The 23064-nt window shown below is 41.4% G+C and overlaps 1 protein-coding gene across 1 annotated transcript; it reads right to left on the reverse strand.

Annotated features, from left to right (window-relative positions):
• Positions 1–2602: 2602 nt before the first annotated feature.
• Positions 2603–7674, reverse strand: LOC110532049 (cytochrome c oxidase subunit FA4). Its single transcript, XM_021615648.3, has 4 exons — positions 7479–7674; positions 4308–4393; positions 3904–3964; positions 2603–3313 (listed from the first exon to the last, which is right to left on the reverse strand). Exons 1-4 carry the CDS (start codon positions 7518–7520, stop codon positions 3257–3259), a joined length of 246 nt encoding a protein of 81 aa, XP_021471323.1. The 5' UTR covers positions 7521–7674; the 3' UTR covers positions 2603–3256.
• Between the last annotated feature and the right edge of the window lie 15390 nt (positions 7675–23064).

Raw genomic sequence — 23064 nt, forward strand, 5'->3', positions numbered from 1 at the left:
AACTCATTATCAAGCTCGAGACCTCGGGTCTCGTCCCTGCCCTGTGCAACTGGGTACTGGACTTCCTGACAGGCCGCCTCCAGGTGGTGAGGGAAGGTAACAACCTCTCCACCCCGCTGATCATCAACACTGGGGCCCCACAAGGGTGCATTCTGAGCCCTCTCCTGTACTCCCTGTTCACCCTCAGGAAAATAACCTCAATCAACGTCAACAAAACAAAGGAGATGATCGTGGACTTCAGGAAACAGCAGAGGGAGCACCCCCCTATCCACAGCGACGGGACAGTAGTGGAGAGGATAGTAAGTTTTAAGTTCCTCGGCGTACACATCACGGATAAACTGAATTGGTCCACCCACACAGACAGCATGGTGAAGAAGGCGCAGCAGCGCCTCTTCAACCGCAGGAGGCTGAAGAAATTCGGCTTGTCACCAAAAGCACTCAAACTTTTACAGATGCACAATCAAGAGCATCCTGTCAGGCTGTATCACCGCCTGGTACGGCAACTGCTCCGCCCACAACCGTAAGGCTCTCCAGAGGGTCGTGAGGTCTGCACAACGCATCACCGGGGGCAAACTACCTGCCCTCCAGGACACCTACACCACCCGATGTCACAGGAAGGCCATAAAGATCATCAAGGACAACAACCACCCAAACCACTGCCTGTTCACCCCGCTATCATCCAGAAGGCAAGGTCAGTACAGGTGCATCAAAGCAAGGGCCGAGAGACTGAAAAACAGCTTCTATCTCAAGGCCATCAAACTGTTAAACAGCCACCACTAACATTGAGTGGCTGCTGCCAACATACTGACTCAACTCCAGCCACTTTAATAATGGATAAATGGATGTAAAAAATGTATCACTAGCCACTTTAAACAATGCCACTTATGTTTACATACCCTACATTACTCATCTCATATGTATATACAGTACTCGATACCATCTACTGCGTCTTGCCTATGCCGTTCTGTACCATCACTCATTCATACATCTTTATGTACGTATTCTTCATCACTTTACACTTGTGTGTATAAGGTAGTTGTTGTGAAATTGTTAGGTTAGATTACTCGTTGGTTATTACTGCATTGTCGGAACTAGAAGCACAAGCATTTCGCTACACTCTCATTAACATCTGCTAACCATGTGTATGTGACAAATAAAATTGGATTTGATTTCAAATGAATTTGTGACTTTACAAGTTTGCCACTCAATGTTATTTGCATTATTGTATTATTAATATAATACATGGGACATACCTAGAAAGATACTTGAACCTTTTTAAAAGGTTAATCAGGGTCAAAGGTTCCTGGAGACTCCTTTAGGCGTTCTGCTGGTGTTGCAATCTGAGGAACCTCTAAAGGTGCCTACAGGAACTTTTTCTTTTTAGAGAATACAAAACATTTCACAGCACATCCCATGCATAAAATGCAACGTCTGCCAATACCCACACATATTGTCTCAAGAAACATTTATATTTTTAATACCTTCAAAGACAAACACGAAGTCAGGCTAACCTAATTTCAAGAGGCCAAGGCATCATCACGCTCAATCATGAACAAATAGGATAATTCTTTGTTTTACCAGTGAAGCAGGCCAATCATTTGATCTCAACCATTTTAATTGGAATATGCATTTAGATCTTCTTGAATTACTGTTTTGTGGGCAAATTACAGCAGATAGTGTCAACAAATTATAGCCTATAGCCTTCCTGTAATATATATATTATCAAAGCCCAGTGGTGCTGTTGAGTTTGACACGAGATTTTGTTTTACTATTCAGTGCATCATCCTAAAATCTCAAATTCCATGGTGTTTTTGGTGTAATAGTGTCGTTATACTATGCTGTTATATTTGGTTATGTTATGTAAAATACTAACCCACTGGGCACACACTGGTTGAATCTCACGTTGTTTCTACATCATTTAAATGCGTTGAACCAATGTGGAATAGATGTTAAATTGATGTCTGTGCCCAGTGGGAATTAATCATTAAGTGATCTTCCAAGACATTGATTCAGCTTTGATCTATACTGAACAAAAATGTGAACACAACAATTTAAACGACTTTACTGAGTTACAGGGAAACAAGTCAATTGGAATAAATTCATTAGGCCCTAATCTATGGATTTCACATGACTGGGCATTGGCCCACCCACTGGTGAGCCAGGCCCAGCCACTCAGAATGAGTTTCTCCCCACAAAAAGGCTCATTACCAGACAGAACTTGTAGGAAGGCCCATGGAGTTGGTGGAACCGTCCTTTAATGTATCGCCACTTGCTCAGCTGGGCCAGGGGGCGCTTTAATTGGGTCAGGTGGAAACGTCCGACAGATCTCATTAAAAGGAGGAAATGTAAATCGCCTAGCCAAGGTAGCGAGCCTTGCTTGCATCACCACTCAAAATACTAAGTACACCTACAATATGTCTAAGGAGAGCGTTATCTTGAGCTGGTCCTGACGAGCATATTTCTATCATTGTACTAAATGAGTCTATCAGAGAAGGCACAGTAGAAGCCAGGCATTTATGCTATGTGTAGTGTATTTAACAACTATCAGTTCGACCAAAACACAACATTACACTGAAATATGAGGACTACAGTAGGCTACGTATCAAATTAACAGTAATCAGGTTTATTACAGTTAAGCAATAAGAATAAAAATGGCAGAGGCTACATATTAAAAGTCTTCAATGTAAAACCAATACAAAATAGTAAGTCTAAATGCATACAAATACACTGACAAACTGGAGGTTGTCAGGAGCTAGATTTACAATGTCGCCATTAACATGGGTTTCAACCAAACTTTTATTCTTTCCAGAGCGGCAAATATTAGTAGCCCTACGTCTATAATTAACATCACTTTGCATGGCCCAAAACATTTAATCAAAAAGGCATAAAACATCACACGCAATCTCTAAACCAGTCACCTCACATCAAAACAGACAGAATAACAGTTTCCCTGTAACAAAAAAATCCATAACTCATACAGTACAATATAACGTTATCAAAATTCACAGCTCTTTTTGAAATATTGAAACAAATCAAACAAGACCATTTTGAATCAACATGCCAGGCTGGCGTTGCTAGACGGATCTTCAGCATTCACATTTCGTTAGCTTTATTTTCCCACTACCAACAGCAGTTTAACACGTGCATAGCAGCAGTGACACACATGTCTGATAGGAACAATATGACTGAAGGCTTTTTACATTGACTGCAGTAAGGTGGGCTGGACCTTGTGCCATTTGGACAGGAGGAAGGATTCTCAGAATTGAGGTCCCTCCTTCTTCAGGTTCTTGTAGTCTGTGCCTATGGCCAAAAACTGGGGAAGACAATATGGCAGGATTTACGTAATCCAGGCCATAAAAATGAGAATGAATAGAAAGAAAGGGTGGCACCATTCAAGTCAATTATGGCATAATGGGTGGACTCGCAGCAGTTTTGAGCGTACCCATGCCAGGAAGTAAAATCAGAATGTGTACCCTTCAATCTGTGCTGTGATTTGTCAACTCAACTAACATGATTAAAAATACATTCAGTTAGGATCATTTGAATGAACAGTCTACATTACCATGGCAATCCCGCATCAGTTGATAGAACATTCCAAAATCCCAATGAAATTATTGTATCAAAATACCAGGCAGCCATTGCGAGTGTACCCATGAGTTTACCAGTCAAATGCCATGGTTAGAGCTTCCAAGTCTGTTCTATTCATTTATGTCTATGATCCAGGCAAGCACAGTAATGCTCTTGGCTACTTATATTGATCAAAAATATATTATTGACTGGTACTATTGATAGGCTGATAGGCATTACTATTACACTGTTGTCACATGTAACAAGAATCGTTTAAGATAGTGATTCATTCACTTTGTGGAGCTAAAGTGTGCTCGAGTGTTAACACTACGGTACCTTGTACTGGTAGGTAGGGTCAAGTTGATTCCAGGGCTCAGGGTTGTTCTTCTTGTTCCAGCTGTCAAGTGACACAATAGTCAAAGCAGGCCGAAGTAGGACAGATACAAATGGGATCAGAGGGAACTGTATTAGTCTGCCTGCGAGCAACTATTCATTAGCCAGGCATAGTTTTCAAACACTTACAACAGTGGTATAGGCCTTTAGTAGTGAAATGGAAATTGATGCCCTAGAACTGCACAAGAGGTGGGATTACCAAGAGCAGTCAATCATAAACTGATTTAGCCTAGGCTTTACGATGCAAAAGGGGATCCACTACTTCGTTTTGATTTGATAGTATTAAGAAATGGATTAACCAATATTGAGACAAAAGAGAATGGAGAGTAAGGGTGAATGAGTCTTACTTAACATGGGGCCCATTTGCAAGACGGAACAAGTACATAGAGGCTCCTCCTATTCCCAACAAGACAACGAGGAACTGGGGGATGAGCTATGAGAGGGTAAGAAGATAAGGAGTTAACATGAGCATGGCATTCATGAGTCACAGAAATCTGAGCATTCTTAGACACCTTTTGTCAATACAGTTTTCCAGTAAACAATGGCCAGCTAATCAAGCTGATTACAAATGGAGGGATCCATAATATACTTTGGTCTGTCATGCTTGAGGTCACACACACGACGCTACTGTGTCTGTCCTGTTCAGGGAGACTCATATGGAACTTCCTCTTCATATTATATGGTTGGGCAACTCCAGTCCTAGGGGGCTGGAATGGTGTCATACATTTTCCCCATGCAGCCTTACCTAAAACGCCTTATTAGCCTTTCTGATCTCCCCATCCCGGATCCGGGTTCGTGAATACAGACTCAAGCTCATTACCATAACGCAACGTTAACTATTCATGAAAATCGCAAATGAAATGAAATAAATATGCCATCTCTCAAGCTTAGCCTTTTGTTAACAACACTGTCATCTCAGATTTTCAAAATATGCTTCTCAACCATTGCAAAACAAGCATTTGTGTAACAGTATTGATGGCTAACGTAGCATTTAGCATTAACATTCAGCTGGCAACATTTACACAAAAAAACAGAAAAGCATTCAAAAAAATCATTTACCTTTGAAGAACTTCAGATGTTTTCAATGAGGAGACTCTCAGATAGCAAATGTTCAGTTTTTCCTGAAAGATTATTTGTTTAGGACAAATCGCTCCGTTTTCTGCGTCACGTTTAGCTATGAAAAAACCCCTGTATCCAGGATTGTGTAAATCTATCAGCAAGCTCATTAGCATAACACAACGTTAACTATTTATGAAAATCGCAAATGAAATGAAATAAATATGCCATCTCTCAAGCTTAGCCTTTTGTAAACAACACTGTCATCTCAGATTTTCAAAATATGCTTCTCAACCATAGGAAAACAATCATTTGTGTAAAAGTAGCTAGCTAGAGTTAGCATTTCGCGTTAGCATTTAGCGTTAGCATTAGCGTTAGCATCCAGCACGCAACATTAACAAAAACATAAAAGCCTTCAAATAAAATCATTTACCTTTGAAGAACTTCTGATGTTTTCAATGAGGATACTCTCAGTTAGATAGCAGATGCTCAGTTTTTCCAAAAAGATTCCTTGTGTATTAGAAATAGCTCCGTTTTATACATCACATTTGGCTACCAAAAAAAATCCATAAATTCAGTCCTCAAAACGCAAACTTTTTTCCAAATTAACTCCATAATATCGACTGAAAACATGGCAAACGTTTTTTAGAATCAAGCCTCAAGGTGTTTTTCACATATCTCTTCATTGATACATCGTTCTTGGATACATGCTTTCTCTCCTGAATCCCAGGAGAAAATGACCGCACCTGAAGATTACGCACAAATTTAGACAAAGGACACCGGGCGGACCTCTGGAAAATGTAGTCTCTTATGGCCAATCTTCCAATGATATGCCTACAAATACGTCACAATGCTGCTAAGACCTTGGGCGAACGACAGAAAGTGTAGGCTCGTTCCTTGCGCAATCACAGCCATATAAGGAGAGAATGGAAAACAGAGCTTCAGAAATTCTGCTAATTCCTGGGTGATGCATCATCTTGGTTTCGCCTGTAGAATGAGTTCTGGGGCACTTACAGACAAAATCTTTGCAGATTCTGAAACTTCAGAGTGTTTTCTTTCCAAAACTGTCAAGAATATGCATAGTCGAGCATCTTTTCGTGACAAAATATCGCGCTTAAAACGGGAACGTTTTTTATCCAAAAATGAAATAGCGCCCCTAGAGCTCTAACTGGTTAAACTAATTGTATTCTAAACTGGAGATCATGATTAGTTGATGATTAGAGTCAGGTGTGTCAGCTAGTACTGGAGCAAGTGTCAATCAGGCCCCGAGTACTGGAGTTGCCGTCCCTGCTATAGACCAAGTGTAAATAGCTATGACTCAGGGCTACCCAAATCCGATCCTGAACGGCCGAAACACTTCTGGTTTTCATCCCCTTCAAGTCAGACTAATTCAGACCTGGGACACCAGATGAGTGCAATTAATTACCAGGTAGCAACAACAAAAAATACGTTTTCGGCCTCCAGGACCAGAATTGGGCAGCCCTAAATGTAGTCCGTTGATAAACTGTATTGACTTAAATCTAATGTCTTGAGGTTTTCTAGCATTCCTCAATGTTCACTTGCCTTCAGTTAGCACACATGGCCTATTGGCGCTTTAAATAAGGAGGAACTGAAACCATAACGCATAACAGCGTTAGATACAATTAGTTGTACATGTTCATTAACAAAAGGCGTGTCTTTTGCCTTCTCAAAAAAGTTGGTATAACTTTAGCAAGCCTGCGTGAATGTAGCCAAATAAATGCAGACCTAGTTTGCCTTGTCTAATCTATAGTCAGACGTGACACTGGTAGCAAATCCTATGGCGCAGTCCAAATGTTGATCCTGCTGCACAAGGTGGTTAGGCTAACTTGCATCCCTGGCAGTGGAGGCTGTTGAGGGGACGACGGTTCACGTCTGAAACGAAGCAAATGGAATGGCATCCTGTTTGATACCATCCCACCAACCTCCTGTGATCCCTGGGGTTTTCGAGTTTGTTTCTAAGCTCCCATTTTGACAGAACCCCGATGTAAATCCTTGCTGATCTGCGTTGAGGACCTCTAGGCTAATGCAGCCTATGAGATGGTATAGTTTTTTTGTACTATTTCAGTCATAACTCCAGTCTTTAAATCTCACTGTCACTACACATAAGCGAATAGCCAGTTTTGTGCCCCTCTTTTAAACAAACCATTCACCAACAACGTCAAGACGAGGACAAAAATCACTTTTTCAACCACCCAAATAATTTGGCAAAATGCAGTAATGCCTGTTTAGAGAAGTAATTTTTCATTTCAAGTACCCAAATGACAGTCGGTCTGTGTGGACAACTGATGTTGTAAACTGCAATTAAAGTCATTTTATAATTTAATTGAGCAACAACTGGTAGCACATACCACACTGACAGAAGGAATTGTCTTGCAATATTATAGGCGACTAAGTCACTTGAGGCAATAAACCGTAGAACAAAAATAAGTAGGTATTCTTACCCCTGGATGCTTCTTTGCGTGTCCCATCGCTATTCTAATCATTTTTGATTGCAGTTGCTCTAATTTATTATAAAGGTCAAAATTATTATATTAATATTATATTAATTGTGAGTAAGCAATATTAGCAGTGATTCCCAAACCAGCCACTTGCCTCAACCACTCTTATAAACTCGCTTGGAGGGCCCTCCGTAGTCACGTGTTGCTGATCAAACTCCGAGGGTGATTTACATACAGGCTTGTGGCCAGGGGATCAATAGACCCATCAACTTCGGGACACACTTGTGACTTCAATGATTAAAATCCTGATCTACATTTCAATTATAAAATAGCATGAAATTCAAATGACAAAATGTCCGTTGTTGTTTTATAAGATATAGGCTAAACCTCAGTATCAACTTGTCATTTGGGACAAACCTCGAAAACTGACGCAAACAAATACACGTGTGATATAACTCGCCATTTGTTGTTGCTCTACTTTTTGATTGTTATATTAATTTCAAGATTATTATCCACATTTTAACAAGTCATTTGAAATTAAAAACATTGTGGACGCGTTATAAAGACGGCCTCAAACAAGCTTTTTGGTATCCAAGATTATACCTGTTGCGTTCTCTGCCCGGGATGGGCTCGCAGGGTTAAGGAGATGAGGAATGTGTAGATGTCATCTTGTCCTCGTACTATATCTGTCCTCTTGGGACATATTGAGCATGTACTAGCCCGTCAACTGAGGTTTAGAGCAAATTGATTAAACAATCTTGATTTTAAAAAAAGAAGAGAATGCAGGCATAGAAATGTGAGCATTCTTACAGGCCCTTTGTCAATTGTGTCCCTGTAAACAATGACCAGCTGATAAAGCTGATTACACAGTGGGGATCCATAATACTTACCTCTGTCATGCTTTAGGTCATACGACCGATGATGCTACTTTCTCACTATGTGTGTGTGTACAAAGTTTAAAACAAAAATGAAACATTACCTAAGAGAAATACTTAAGAGATGAGAGATTATAAGAGAGAGAGAGAGTAGCTACTCATGAAAAGCTGTACTTGCCACAGGCAAGAGAACCAGAAACACACTTCCTGCTGCTCTTAGGGCCATTGCGGCGTTTCCCTCTCTGCAGTAATAGAAACATTGAAATAGTCAACAAAAGCACTCTTTATAGCTGGTTAATACCTAAACTGTGGTGTAAATAATAGCTTATTCAACACAAAATTAGTACCCAATATTGCTCTCAGCCCGTTTTATTCACATCACCCAAATACGTTGAACAACGTCATATCTTGGTTTTTCAGCCACATTTCACTGATTCCTATTTATTGAAAAATATTTATCTAAATGACTTACTCCGCCTTTCCATAGTGAAGGACAAATTATAAAACACGTTCCTAATTAATGAACAAATAAAAACGAAGATGTCTTGATTGTGTAGGCTGTGCCTTCAGACCCCAGAATACTAGGTGGAAGCACCTTTGGCAGCCATTACAGCTGTGAACCCTTTTGAATAATATTATATCAACTTGAAACAAGAATTAGGGCAAAAATGACCTTGTCTTGAATGAAACCATCTAATCGATGCCTATGAAAAGGCGAGACACATATTGTAGGCTGACGTCCATCTAGCCTGGAGGAGAAAATAAAAGACAGACCGTGAATATGTGCACTCACTGGTCATATCGCCACTATAGTTCCAATAAAATAAACAAGGCCACTGTTTGCTCAATAGCCTATCGCTAGTTGAGAATTTTGATAGCATAACTAAAGACAGATTTGTTTTTTTCTTGGTCTCCTCTCTTCTGTGTTTTTCCAGCGATTTATATTTAGATTTTAGACCTAGGTCTATTTTAGATGCATTTAACTGCATTTCAACAATCGGCTATAATCCATGCCTTCTGGGAATGCAATAAAGTCCAATTGGCGGGGTGTTCGAAAAGTGTCTGTCAGAAGTATCACAATGTAAATGTATTTTTAATCCGTCTGTCTGCATATTTCAAGACATGGGAAAGGGGATGGATACCTAGTCAGTGGTGGCACAACTGAATGCATTCAACCAAAATCTGTCTACTGCATTTAACCCAACCCCTCTGACTCAGAGAGTTGCGGGGTCTGCCTTATTAATCGATATCCACGTCCTCGGCTCCCCGAGAGCAGTTGTTGTTGGTGGTTAACTGCCTTGTTCAAGGACAGAACGGCAGATTTTTGCCGGCTCGGGGATTTTAACCAGCGACCTTTTGGTTACTGGCCCAAGCGCTTAACCGCTAGGCTACCTGATGCAGTGAGATACCCAATTGGAGGAGATGATACTTTTCTCATCAATCATCTTGAGAAAAAAAAAACTGGAAATCAACCACAATGGAAAGGTCAAATGCTTTATTAGGCCTATCCAAATGTTGAAAGTTCGTGGGCGATGGAGACCACCAAAATAGTGCAGTAGGAGGCCATGTGGCAGAGAGTGATATGGGCGCTGGAGATGGGGGTGTGAGAAGGTGGGTCTGGGCATGGGTGATGTTTGTGTGCATGTTTGGTAATGTAAAAAAATTAAATAAAATCGTATCAAAAAAAGATATGCTGCCCAAATCGCTAACTTCCCAACTCTTGGTAACACCCTGGCCTTGTGATTTAAAATAATCAACATCATTTAAAAAAATAATAACCTAATGATCAGGATTTGCCATCTTTTAACCCTTCAATCTCTTCCTCCTCTCTCTCTTCTTCAGTACTCCCAGGAGTGACGCACCCAAGGTAGGTCCTGGCAACAGGGACTTATTCAGGTTGAGACCGTGGAACTGAGCCTGCCTGCACCAGCTTCTGTATCTCAGCACTGTAGGCTGCAGCTCTCTCTGGATCCTTAGCAAGCCATGTCTCCGTGCTTCTAAGGCTCTGCATCACCGCTTCCTTAGGGGCTTGGAAGCAGGGCATGTCTCTCTTGCGGGGTGGCGTAGCGACACACTCCGTCTACCTCTATGTGTGCAGTCTTGGTCTCGAGCAGGTCGACGGCTTCCTGGTCTTGCCTTGCCCGGGTCACCCCTTTCTCATTCCCGGAAGGTAAAGTGTCAACCTGCCAGTGCTTCTCAACGTTCCTGAACAACTCGGAAGTTGGGGCGATGATGGACGTCACTAAACATAGCTGTGGCCTGAGGTGTTGTTCCACCAACCTTGCCGGACCCTGAAGCGTCTATCCATGTCTGGTACATGCGTACATCACATCATGCGTGCATCACATGAGTCCATGACACTGGCTATCTTCTTCAGGGCAACATGGCACACAACATGGCACACCATGTTTCATCTGAAGAAGATAGCCAGTGTCATGGACTCTCTCGATGTACGCCGTGGGGATACAGCTGCATTCAAGAAGTTCGCACTACAGGTCCAGTCGATGTACGCCTGTCCAAACTTCTCGTTCAGGGTTGCCATGGTGTCTGAGTAAGGCGTGGGGGGAGTTGAGGTATGAATCTGCCACTAGGCAGGCTTCTTCTAGCTTTAAGTGACCCACTATTTAACCTTTATTTAACTAGACAAGTCGGTTAAGAATAAATTATTATTTACAATGACGGACTACACCGGCCAAACCCAAACCCAGATGAATCTGGGCCAATTGTGCGCCGCAGTAGGATCTGATACTTGAAGAGCTCGTTCCCGTCAGCTGGAAAGATGTTCCCTAGTGCGAGCGAACTCACTTGGGTCACGGCTGTTGAAGTTAGGGATGGTTGGCCTAGGCCCTCTGTAGGTCTGCACTGCTGCGGCGGTGAAGCCTCTAGTGGGCTGCAGATGGGGTTAAGGGTCTGGCCTAGGTATCCATGGAACCTGACCTGGTCGGCGACCTGGTGGGTGCTCTGGTTGCCTTTGGCTCTTCGTGGCTCATAGGCTGCTGCATGAAGGTGAGCCCTTGGAGGAAAATACTTCCGGGTCACTGCACCGACATAGTGCTGTGAAGTTGCAGCACTGGCCTGGTGAGGAGGTTGGCCATAGTCCACATCAAGGTGATAACTTGACTCTCTGAGACACGGTGAAGGTATAGCCTCTCTGGGAGGGTGGCCTGGAGTCTTGACTACTGATGCTGGTCTGCTCTGCTTAGCAGCAGCGGAAGTAGTCTGATCCCTCATGACTTTGAACTCACTCATCATCTTATCCAGGAGGTCTACTACTTGCTCTTTCTCTGGCTGCTCTGATTTTCCCTCTGTAGGCCATGGTGGGGAATCAGTCCACTCAACATAATCGCATTCCTCTTCATTGTTATCGTACTCCTCACTGTACTCCTCGCTGAACTCTTCCTCTAGCTCAGGTGGGGGATTGTCGTGGACTGGGAGAACCAATTCAATTCGTACAGCCGGGACAGACTCTTGTTGATTAGTTAGATCAAGGGGAGACTGGAGACTGCAGACCTTATTTATCCACAAGCTTCCTCATTCATGTTTAACTGCATCAAACTTGCCGAATTCTCTCTGAACTGCTAGTTGAGAGATACGCAGATTCTCGTTCTCTTTCCGGATCTCCTCTAGCCCTGCTTGGTAAGCTGTTGGCAGCTTCCTGTGTTCCCGGTAAACGAGGGGGGGGGGGCCTTCTCTGCTTACCTCCATGTGCTCTCTTTTTTTCTGCAGGCTGTGTGCTAGCTGGGGTTCTGAACCATACCCTCTGTGGTGATGGCTATGATGGTCCCTCTCTGGGGCAGCATCCCATTGAACCTGGCGAGTGGACGAGGTTGCACATGACGAGGAGAAGGGGGTCATCTTGGCCACTCCTTCATGATGAGAATATCACTCCTCTTCCTGCCCATATACATCATACCGTGCTGTGCTATGGTGTGGTGATACGTACAGTCTATGACTCACATAGCCTATCTTATAGATGCTGTGGTGGCCTTGTATGACGCTTCTGATGACCTGCTGACTGTGTGAAAGCTTCACTCATGTAGTGGTCTTGCATTTTGCTCCTGGAAAAAGCTCTGAAGATCCATCTCGATTGGACCACAATGTAGTCGAGGACTTGGTGGACTGTATATTCTGTAGGTTTAGGTTTTACTCAGCACTATATCTCTCCTATATATCTCCCAGGTGCTTGTAAGGGCACAGATGACAAACCGGTAGGATTCCAGTTGAGGTTCCAGTTGAGGAGCAGTAATGGCACAGAACAACGTATGGCTTGACAATCGTGTTTAACAAGAGTGTGTGGTTCTGAAAAGGGGGGAATTAAATACAATAGTAAATGGCAGGTATAGGCTTAATACAACCTCCAATTACATAAGCTACAAATAAAATGGCTACAATAGGTTATCTGCTGCACAGGGCAACACAACCAAACAACATTGCTGTGACTTCACTAATGAATGATCAGAGTGCAACTACACAGCACTACTGAGCGGCACCATCATCCTCACACAACTGCATGAACTTGAATGTATTATGCATCCACAAGGCTCATTGCTAACAAAATACCCACATAATCTATACAGTATACACCCATATAACCACAGGGTATATAAGACTATATACTGAAATGCTAAATGTCTGAAATGAGATGACAGAAACAACGGGGTTAGCAAGCTTACAGTTGCTAGCTCGCGGAAAAAACGTGAATTAACGTAACAAAAGGAGTGAGTCCACAACACATGAATTGTAAGAAATATGAACTCACATTTCTGAAGGACGCACACTGGCCTTGTCTTAAACAAAGAATGCTAACTTAAGGTAATCAGAGGAGATGACTGGAACTTATCACGGCTTGTGTACTTTCTGTATTTACTTCCTTCTCCTCAGTTAGAGATCGCCCAGCATGCTCTGCTCCACATCACCGCTGGTGGGAGCTACAGCTCTCCTATGATGAACTAATATTTACTCTTAATAGTCCTTGTATTCTAATTCTATGTGCCTGCCCATGTTTCCCAGTTGCTTTCTTACAAAATTATAGTGTAAGAACACTTTTAAAGCCTCGAAGGATAAGATGATCCAACTTTCAAAACCTTTTGGCTAGCAACAGCAGTCAACTAGCTAGCTAGGTAGCTGTTTAGCTTTCTAGCACATTCATACAAATGTTTTACCTTTGTTAGATCATTAGCACACATTTTAAATGGCTTTTACAGATTTGATGTTTTTACAAGGAAAGTACTTTTATTCATGGTTGTTTTCATTGGTTTTAACAACATGTACTTTTTAACAAATTTAAATGTAACTTTCAAATGCTGTGTTTTATGCTTTGTTGCCGTTTTTATGTGTATCAATGATGTAAAAAATGTATGAGCTGTTTTTAAAGGAAATGTGTCAATAAAACTTTTTAAAAAATAAAAAAAATAAAAAATTCATACATTTGTTTGTAAAAAATTAATAAGCTAGTTAGCTACCACATGTTCTTGTCAAACTGTCAACAGAGTAGCTAGCAAGCAGCAAGATATACCAAATAACGGTCTAAAATCCACTTGAGGGCAAATAAATCAGATTTGACCATTTAGTCACAAGTTGCATGGCCTGGAATCAGATTTATATCTGATTTCAAACCACATACGGATGTGTTTTGAAATGTGGCTTGAAATATCCGATTTCCATCTGTTTTTGGTTGTTCAGACTGCAGGAAAAGGACATATTCGAATTGGATATGCGAAAAAATTTGATTTGAGTCACTTCAAACTGGCAATGTGAACAGGGTTGAATCAAAAATAGTACAGTATGAAGACAGGCAGAAGCTGCTTCTACAATATAAATCTCTGATCACACTTGTAGGTGATGTCATGGCGATGTTAGCTAGCTAAGCTGTTTTTAATGAAAATGAAAACGTGTCAGTTTGTCATTTTCATGAGGTTGGAGTAATAACGTGTTCAACTACTTAAGACATTGGCTTGAATCTAAGCTGTGCAGTTAGATTTAGAAAATGAACAACTAAGAAATCATTTTTACTTCTCTCATTGACTTCTTAAACCCCAAACCCCGGTCTGGTCTGCTTCACATGTGTTCCCGGAAGTCTTGCAGTGTTGCGCCTCTGGGTTTAGAAACTCTGTGGCTTAATTGTGCGCGAGTTGCCGAATTATGAGGTAAGTCAGTCTAAAAAACAGTAGGCATACTTTGTCCCTGTTTTCAATTCTTTTGCTTTCACATTTTTTAATAAACCAGATCAAAAGTGGTGGGGCATCTGCATACTAGGTTCGGTTTGCTTCTAGCAGAACTTGGCTAGGCTAGGCAAATACTTCCTTAAAATGCATTTGTTTGAAAAACAAGATTTATGTTTTTTCAATTTGACTGTTTGTGCCTTTTGAGACACCGTTGCAACATCTTAGCCAGTATACACTTCCTCAAAATAGTCCAAATGTATCTAAGGTAGATCAAGAAATCTGTAAATAATTTTGACCTTTTTGCAGAGGTCTTAGTCACACAATTTGACATCTAAATAAAATGTTTGGTACAGTATTTCTCAAGCAAAAAAACTTTGTGCATGAAAACTTGTCTCTCATTGAATGAGAACCAACACTACATGTTCCCACTCCTACTAGAAGTAGTAATGTTGACCAATCAACGACGAAGGGGCGTAGACTTTGGCTACCGAATTCCGATTTGCCATCAGAAACATTTGTGTGTGAAAGAACAGCTGGAGAAAAAAAGCACCGATGACCAAAATGAACAAAAACATCAAATGTTATCATAAAACACTGTATGCACAAACTGTTTTGACTGGGAAGCATACGGTAAGCCTTAGATGTCCGCATACTAGGTTCGGTTTGCTCCTAGCAGAACTAAGCTAGGCGAAGCAAACGTCTGTGACTCGCATACTCCCTTAAGATTTTGCTTGAAAAATGAGAAAAAAAAGGCAATATTACTGTTTTTCCCTAATGAGACGCCGTAGGAACAACATACCCAGTATCACTTCCTCAAAATAGTCAGAATTCATCTAAGATCATCTCGAATTAGTCACGCAATTTTCCATCTAAGATTTTTGGTCCAGTATTTCTCAAGTGAAAAAATGTACATGAAAACTAGTTGCACCTCGTTGAATGACAACAACAAACACTTATTTGAAGAATCCCGTCCATAGTTCCCACTCATACTAGGAGTTGTAGTACTGTTGACCAATCACTGATGAAGGTGCGTAGACTTCGGCTACAGAACCTCGACTTGCCTCAAGAAAAAAATTGCATGAACAGCCTAAAAACAACCTGCCGAACACCAAAACAAACAAAAATGTCATAAACGTTCAACATAGTACTGTATATGCTCAAACTATTTAGACTGAGAAGCATACTGTGTAAGCTTAACTGAAAAGTGCTGCGGTAAATGCCTGCTCGCTACACGTTTGCCGGTGGCCCTGGCTGAAGGTGACGTGAAGCCTTAACGCACTAGACGACCAGTTTTGATAGTCTTTAGCTGTACCCTCATCCTACTCCTCCTCTGTTTCTCGGGTGATGTGGAGGTTAACCCAGGCCCTGCGTGTCCCCAAGCGCTCTCATTTGTTGTCTTCTGTAACCGTAAAAGCCTTGATTTCATGCATGTTAACATCAGAAGCCTACTCCCTAAGTTTGTTTTACTCACTGCTTTAGCACACTCCGCCAACCCTGATGTCCTTGCTGTGTCTGAATCCTGGCTTGTCAAAGGGGGAGGAGTTGCAATCTACTGCAGAGATAGCCTGCAGAGTTCTGTCATACTTTCCAGGTCTATGCCAAAATATTTCGAGCTTCTAATTAAAAAAATTAATCTCTCCAGAAATAAGTCTCTCACTGTTGCCGCCTGTAATAGACCCCCCTCGGCTCCCAGCTATGCTCTGGACACCATATGTGAATTGATATCTCCCTATCTATCTTCAGAGTTCGTTCTGTTAGGTGACCTAAACTGGGATATGCTTAAAACCCCGGCAGTCCTACAATCTAAGCTAGATGCCCTCAATCTCATACAAATTGTCAAGGAACCCACCAGGTACAACCCTAAATCTGTAAACATGGGCACCCTGTTAGGAAATTATGATTAATATGACTGAACAAATCATTTTAAATGGAACTGTAAGTAAACTTATACTCTGTTATATTATGTTTAATAGACAATATGAGTTCATAAGAAGAAATTGTGTGACAGGAAAAAGGAGTAATAAAATGTTAAACAACACCATTCCAATTGGGCAGGAACAAATGGGTTGTGGACTGTGTAAACACATAAGGTCGTTAGCCTATGGTTGACCCAACCTGAAACTTAGCTCTGGGGTTTTTAGATTAGGCAGTGAGTGCATTCCTAGGGTTTCTGTTAATTAAAACTGTCAGTTCAGTGGTGATCGATAATGTTGAGGGGTCAAAGGTTATCTGGGAGTGTGTTAGTAAGTTAGAATGAACTTTTCACCTTACTTTGTCCCGGTCGACAGGAGGGGGTTCGGTTAAGGCAGTGAAATTACGTCATGATCTGTATTTAAACTGATGCATGTGTTTGAGTGGGAGCGCGCTCCGAGAATAAATTCTATTACCTATTATTTAAAGACTGGTCTGCGTCTATTTTATGCAAACAAGAAATCTTACAAATTCTCATACAATAGATTAAGGGCTTTCAATTGATGAAAGCACATTGGCATAATTAAATTATACTAACACACCCTCGTAGATATTATCCTGACCAACTTGCCCTCCAAATACACCTCGCTGTTTTCAATAAGGATCTCAGCGATCACTGCCTCATTGCCTGCATCTGCTATGGGTCTGCGGTCAAACGACCACCCCTCGTCATTGTCAAATGCTCCCTAAAACACTTCCAGTATTTCTACTTGCACATCATCATCTGCACATCTATCACTCCAGTGTTAATTTGCTGAATTGTAATTACCTCACCACTATAGCCTATTTATTGCCTTACCTCACGCCATTTTCACACACTGTATACAGACTTTTTTCTATTGTGTTATTGACTGTACGTTTGTTTAGTCCATGTGTAACTCTGTGTTGTTGTTTGTGTTGCACTGCTTTGCTTTATCTTGGCCAGGTCGCAGTTGTAAATGAGAACTTGTTCTCAACTGGCCTACCTGGTTAAATAAAGGTGAAATAAATAAAATAAAAATAATTCACTGCATGTGTTCTGTTAAAATGTCTTTCTATCACCAGGGTCACAGCAGGAAATGCTGTTTTCTCCCGACTGTGAGGATGATTCAGTTGACAGGTGGCCAATGACACCTATGCTATGAATATAGCTGCAGTGTTCCCCACTTGACGGGAAAATAGAATGAATGTGCTCTCTTTTATACTTTTGAAGGGGGGGGGGGGGTACAGAGGGAATACAATTGAGTCATGCTAAGCAGTTTAGTGAAACAAGTGTTTTGATGCTCTGCATCACTCCTCTGTTAATGCGGTTTTTGTCTTGTTTGCCTTGGAACAGCTCCATTGTTATTGTCGGTATCTATGGGGTAAAATTACTCCCTAATGTTTCCTTTGGGGCTGGCCGAAAGCCTTGTACATTAACTTATCAATGGTTCTACGGCTGCTGCAAAGGTCAGGACAAAGCCATTTGTAAAACTTCCTGTTGCACAACTAGTCAATGTCATATGTATATCCTTGATTAAGAATGTTAATCATGCATAAGATTGTGGATTATGTTTTGGTATTGGATTGCTGAATTGTTCTACAAAAAAAGAGTCTGGAAAACTATAGTTTATGAGGTCGTTCATGGTGTGTTCTGAGGACAATATAGATATAACTTCTCCTGCTCCTCCCCACCATAGATCAGTCCTCTCAGATAATCTTATCATATGCACACTTTTTGGGCTGGGTTCATTCAAGTCAGACTGTGTCTGCCAGTGGAGGCTCCTCAGAGGAAGAAGGACCATCCTCCTCAGTAAAATTCATAAAAATATATTTTAAAACATTAAAACAGTTATCCTTCATAGATAAAACTATACTATATAATCACGTTACCAAATAATTGATTACAACTCATCATTTTTGCAATGAGCGTCTTCAGTAGCCTCAACAGCACTCTGTAGTTTTTTTTGTTGTTGTTTTTTTTGTGGAATTTTACCCCAGTTTTCTCCCCAATTTTGTGATATCCAATTGTTTTTAGTAGCTACTATCTTGTCTCATCGCTACAACTCCCGTACGGGCTCGGGAGAGACAAAGGTTGTTAGTCATGCGTCCTCCGATACACAACCCAACCAAGCCGCACTGCTTCTTAACACAGAGCGCATCCAACCCGGAAGCCAGCTGCACCAATGTGTCGGAGGAAACACCGTGTACCTGGCAACCTTGGTTAGCGCGCACTGCGCCCGGCCCGCCACAGGAGTCGCTGGTGCGCGATGAGACAAGGATATCCCTACCGGCCAACCCCTCCCTAACCCGGACGACGCTAGGCCAATTGTGCGTTGCCCCACGGACCTCCCGGTCGCGGCCGGTTACAACAGAGCCTGGGCGCGAACCCAGAGTCTCTGGTGGCACAGCTGGCGCTGTACCACTGCGCCACCCGTGAGGCCCTGCACTCTGTAGTTACCACCATGGTGTAGTCACAGGACAGCTAGCTTCCGTCCTCCTCTGGGTACATTGACTTCAATACAAAACCTGGGAAGCTCATTGTTCTCACCCCCTTCCATAGACTTACACAGTAATTATGACAATTTCCAGAGGACGTCCTCCAACCTATCAGATGAACAGACATGTCCACCCAATCAAAGGATCAGAGAAAGAATCTAGTACTGAAATCATAAGCTACAGCTAGCAAGCACTGCAGTACATAAAATGTGGTGAGTAGTTGACTCAATGAGAGAGAAAGACAATAGTGAACAAATACATTTCTTCCAAAATGAAGGGGAAGTGAGAGAGATTTTGTAATTGTTTTTCATTTTCATTTTCACTTACTAGCAAATGCAGTCAGCTAGGTTAGCCTACTCAAAGCACCCTGCTCAAACAGCGGGATAATAGGTTATCTAGCTGGCTATGACTATCCAACACAACACTGGAACTCTTCCAAGTCAAGGTAAGCTTTTGGTTTTTACTAATTTATTGCCAAACGGGCCTTCCAGTGTAACTGCTAAACTGCTTACTGACTAACGTTATTGCATGATTGTAGCTGGTTTTCTAACGCATTATTTCTATTAGCTATGTTGACTATGACGTTAGCTAATATGGAGACAACGATGCAGGCTGTGTGTAGCGGTTATGATATGGTTTGGAAAGTTTTTTTTCCGCCTGGTCACATACAGCTGATGTTTTGTGCATTGAAGTCCACAAGCAAAAGGTGACAGAAGTAGAGCGCATATATAAAATAAGGAATACAACGTGGCTGCTATGAAAGTGAACCGTGTTTATGCTTGATCAGGGGTGTATTCATTCTGCCGATTCTGATGAACGGAAGCAAACGGATCAAAACGGGAATAAACATACCTGAATTTGTCCTATAGAAACTCTTGTTTGCAACTGTTGGACTAATGATTACACCCTATATCAGTTAGATGCAGGCAAGAGTGTGCAAGGCGGTAGTGAATGTGTCACTGTCACCTCAAATATTTATCTCGACCTGTGTGCACCTACGTTGTAAACTTTCATTCATAGGCTAGGTTGTAGCAACCTCACGATGGGTATAGGGAAAATTCTAGCATCATGTAGTAGCCTAAACCTATCATTGTTACATTGAACTGGGTGAATGGAATATGAATGACAGTCATCCAATATGCTGTAATAGAAATAAGGCCATGCTCATGGAACTCTGGACACACTGGTGTTTGCTAATACCCATAAATCCTGTGCTGAGGAAAATGTACAGAACCAGTCAAAAGTTTGGACACAACTACTCGTTCAAGGGTTTTTTTTCCAAGGGTATTTTCTACATTGTAGAATAATAGTGAAGACATCAAAACTATGAAATAACACATATGGAATCATGTAGTAACCAAATAAGTGTTAAATCAAAATAGTTTTAGATTCTTCAAAGTAGCCTCCCTTTGCCTTGATGACAGCTTTGCACACTCTTGGTAGTCTCTCAACCAGTTTCATGAGGAATGGTTTTCCAACAGTCTTGAATGAGTTTCCACATATGCTAAGCACTTGTTGGCTGCTTTTCTCACACTCTGTGGTCCAACTCATCCCAAACCATCTCAATTGGCTTAGGGTCGGTGATTGTGGAGGCCAGGTCATCTGATGCAGCACTCCATCACCCTCCTTCTTGGTCAAATTGCCCATACACAGCCTGGAGGTGTGTTTTGGGTCAATGTCCTGTTGAAAAACAAATGATAGTCCCACTAAGCGACATCCAGATGATATGGTGTATCGCTGCAGAATGGTGTGGTAGCCATGCTGGTTAAGTGTGCCTTGAATTCTAAATAAATCACAGTGTCACCAGCAAAGCACCCCCACACCACCTCCTCCATGCTTCACGGTGGGAACCACACATGCAGATCATCCGTTCACCTACTCTGCGTCTCACAAAGACACAGCGGTTGGAAGCAAAAATATAAAATTTGAACTCCACCGGTCTAATGTCCATTGCTCGTGTTTCTTGGCCCAAGCAAGTCTCTTATTATTATTGGTGTCCTTTAATAGCCATTAAGGCCTGATTTACACAGTCTCCTCTGAATAGTTGATGTTGAGATGTGTCTGTTACTTGAACTCTGAAGCATTTATTTGGGCTGCAATTTCTGAGGCTGGTAACTCTGGGTCTTTCTTTGCTGTGGCGGTCCTCATGAGAGCCAGTTAGATCAGTGCTTGATGTTTTTTGCGACTGCACTTGAAGAAACTTTAAAATGTCTTAATTTTCCGCATTGACTGACCTTGATGTCTTAAAGTAATGATGGGCTGTTATTTCTCTTTGCTTATTTGAGCTGTTCTTGCCATAATATGGACCTGGTCTTTTACCAAATAGGGCTACACAACTTGTCACAACACAACTGATTGGCTGAAGCGCATTAAGGAAAGAAATTCCACAAATGAACTTTTAACAAGGCACACCTATTAATTAAAATGCATTACAGGTACCTCATGAAGTTGGTTGAGAGAATGACGAGTGTACAAAGATGTCATCAAGGCAAAGGGTGGCTACTTTGAAGAATCTCAAATATATTTTGTTTAACATGATTCCATGTGTTATTTAATAGTCTTCACTATTATTCTACAATGTAGAAAAGTCAAAAATAAGAAAAACCCTGGAATTAGTAGGTGTGTCCAAACGTTTGACTGGTACTGTATGTCTGGCTGCCAATGCCGTGTGATGAGTATTTACGGACGGGAGTTACTCCTAGGCGAGTTGCCCTATGATGCTGCCAGCTTTACAATAACTACAAAAGTTTGCCCAAACATTCAAATCAATCATATACTTATCCCTCTCCTTTGACATGTTCGAAGCTTGCTGTGGCAGAGAAGCAACACTGAGGGGTGTTATCGTGCCTTCAGAAAATATTCATACCACTTTACTTTGTCCACATTTTGTTGTGTTATCGCCTGAATTTAAAATGGATTCTGTTGAGATTTTTGTCTCTGGCATACATACAATACCAAATGTCAAAGTGAAATTGTTTTTTGACATTTTTACTAATTCAGGGAAAAAAAATGTACAGCTGAAATGTCTTGATTCAGTAAGTACTCAGCCCCTTTTTTATGACAAGCCTAAATACATTCAGGAGGAAAGATTTGCACGTCACCTAATAAGTTGCATGGACTCACTGTGTGCAATATCATTTTTTTAAAATGACTACCTCATCTCTGTACCCCAGACTTTCAATTATCTGTAAGGTCCCTCAGTCGAGCAATGAATTTCAAACACAGATTCAACCACAAAGACCAGGGAGGTTTTCCAATATCTCCCAAAGAAAGGTACCTATTGGTAAATGGGTAAAAAAAAAAGAAAAGAAAAGCTGACATTGAATATCACTTTGAGCATGGTGAAGTTATTAAATTACACTTTGGATGGTGTACTAATACACCCAGTCACTACAAAGATACAGGCATCCATATCTAACTCAGTTGCTGGAGAGGAAGGAAACAGCTCAGTGATTTCACCAAGAGGCCAACGGTGACTTTAAAACAGTTACAAAGTTTAATGGCTGTGAAAGGAGAAAACTGAGGATGAATCAACAACATTGTAGTTACACCACACTACTAACCTAAATGACAGAGTGAAAAGAAGGAAGCCTGTACAGAATAACAATGTTCCAAAACATGCATTCTGTTTGCCACTAGGCACTAAAGTTATACTGCAAAGAATGTGGCAAAGCAATTAACTTTTTATCCTGAATACAAGGTGTTAATGTTGGGGGTAGATCTAATACAACACATTACTGAGCACCACTCTCCGTAATATCAAGCAGAGTAGTGGCTGCATCATGTTATGGGTATGCATGTAATCGTGAAGGACTGGGGAGTTTTTCATCATTAAAAAAATAAACGGAATGGAGCTAAGCATAGGCAAAATCCTAGAGGAAAACCTGGTTCAGTCTGCCTTCCACCAGACACTGGGAGATGAATGCACCTCTCAGCAGGACAATAACTTAAAACACAAGGCCACATATAAACTGGAATTGCTTACCAAGAAAACATGAAATTGCTTACCAGAAAACATGTTCCTGAGTGGCCAAGTTACAGTTTTGACTTAAATCTACTTTAAAATCTATGGCAAGACCTGAAAATGGTTGTCTAGCAATGATTCAACAATCAATTTGACAG

The sequence above is a fragment of the Oncorhynchus mykiss genome, chromosome 9 (genome assembly GCF_057628025.1).
Source record: "Oncorhynchus mykiss isolate SJ-2025 chromosome 9, ASM5762802v1, whole genome shotgun sequence".
In the NCBI taxonomy this organism is placed as follows: Eukaryota; Metazoa; Chordata; class Actinopteri; order Salmoniformes; family Salmonidae; genus Oncorhynchus; species Oncorhynchus mykiss.

Coding starts and splice junctions, on each gene's coding strand:
- LOC110532049 (XM_021615648.3), bottom strand. CDS start 7,520: ATGATTAGAATAGCGATGGGACACGCAAAGAAGCATCCAGGG. Junction 4,394..7,478: donor ACGCAAAGAAGCATCCAGGG/GTAAGAATACCT, acceptor ACCCTCTCATAG/CTCATCCCCCAGTTCCTCGT. Junction 3,314..3,903: donor ACCCTACCTACCAGTACAAG/GTACCGTAGTGT, acceptor TGTCTTCCCCAG/TTTTTGGCCATAGGCACAGA.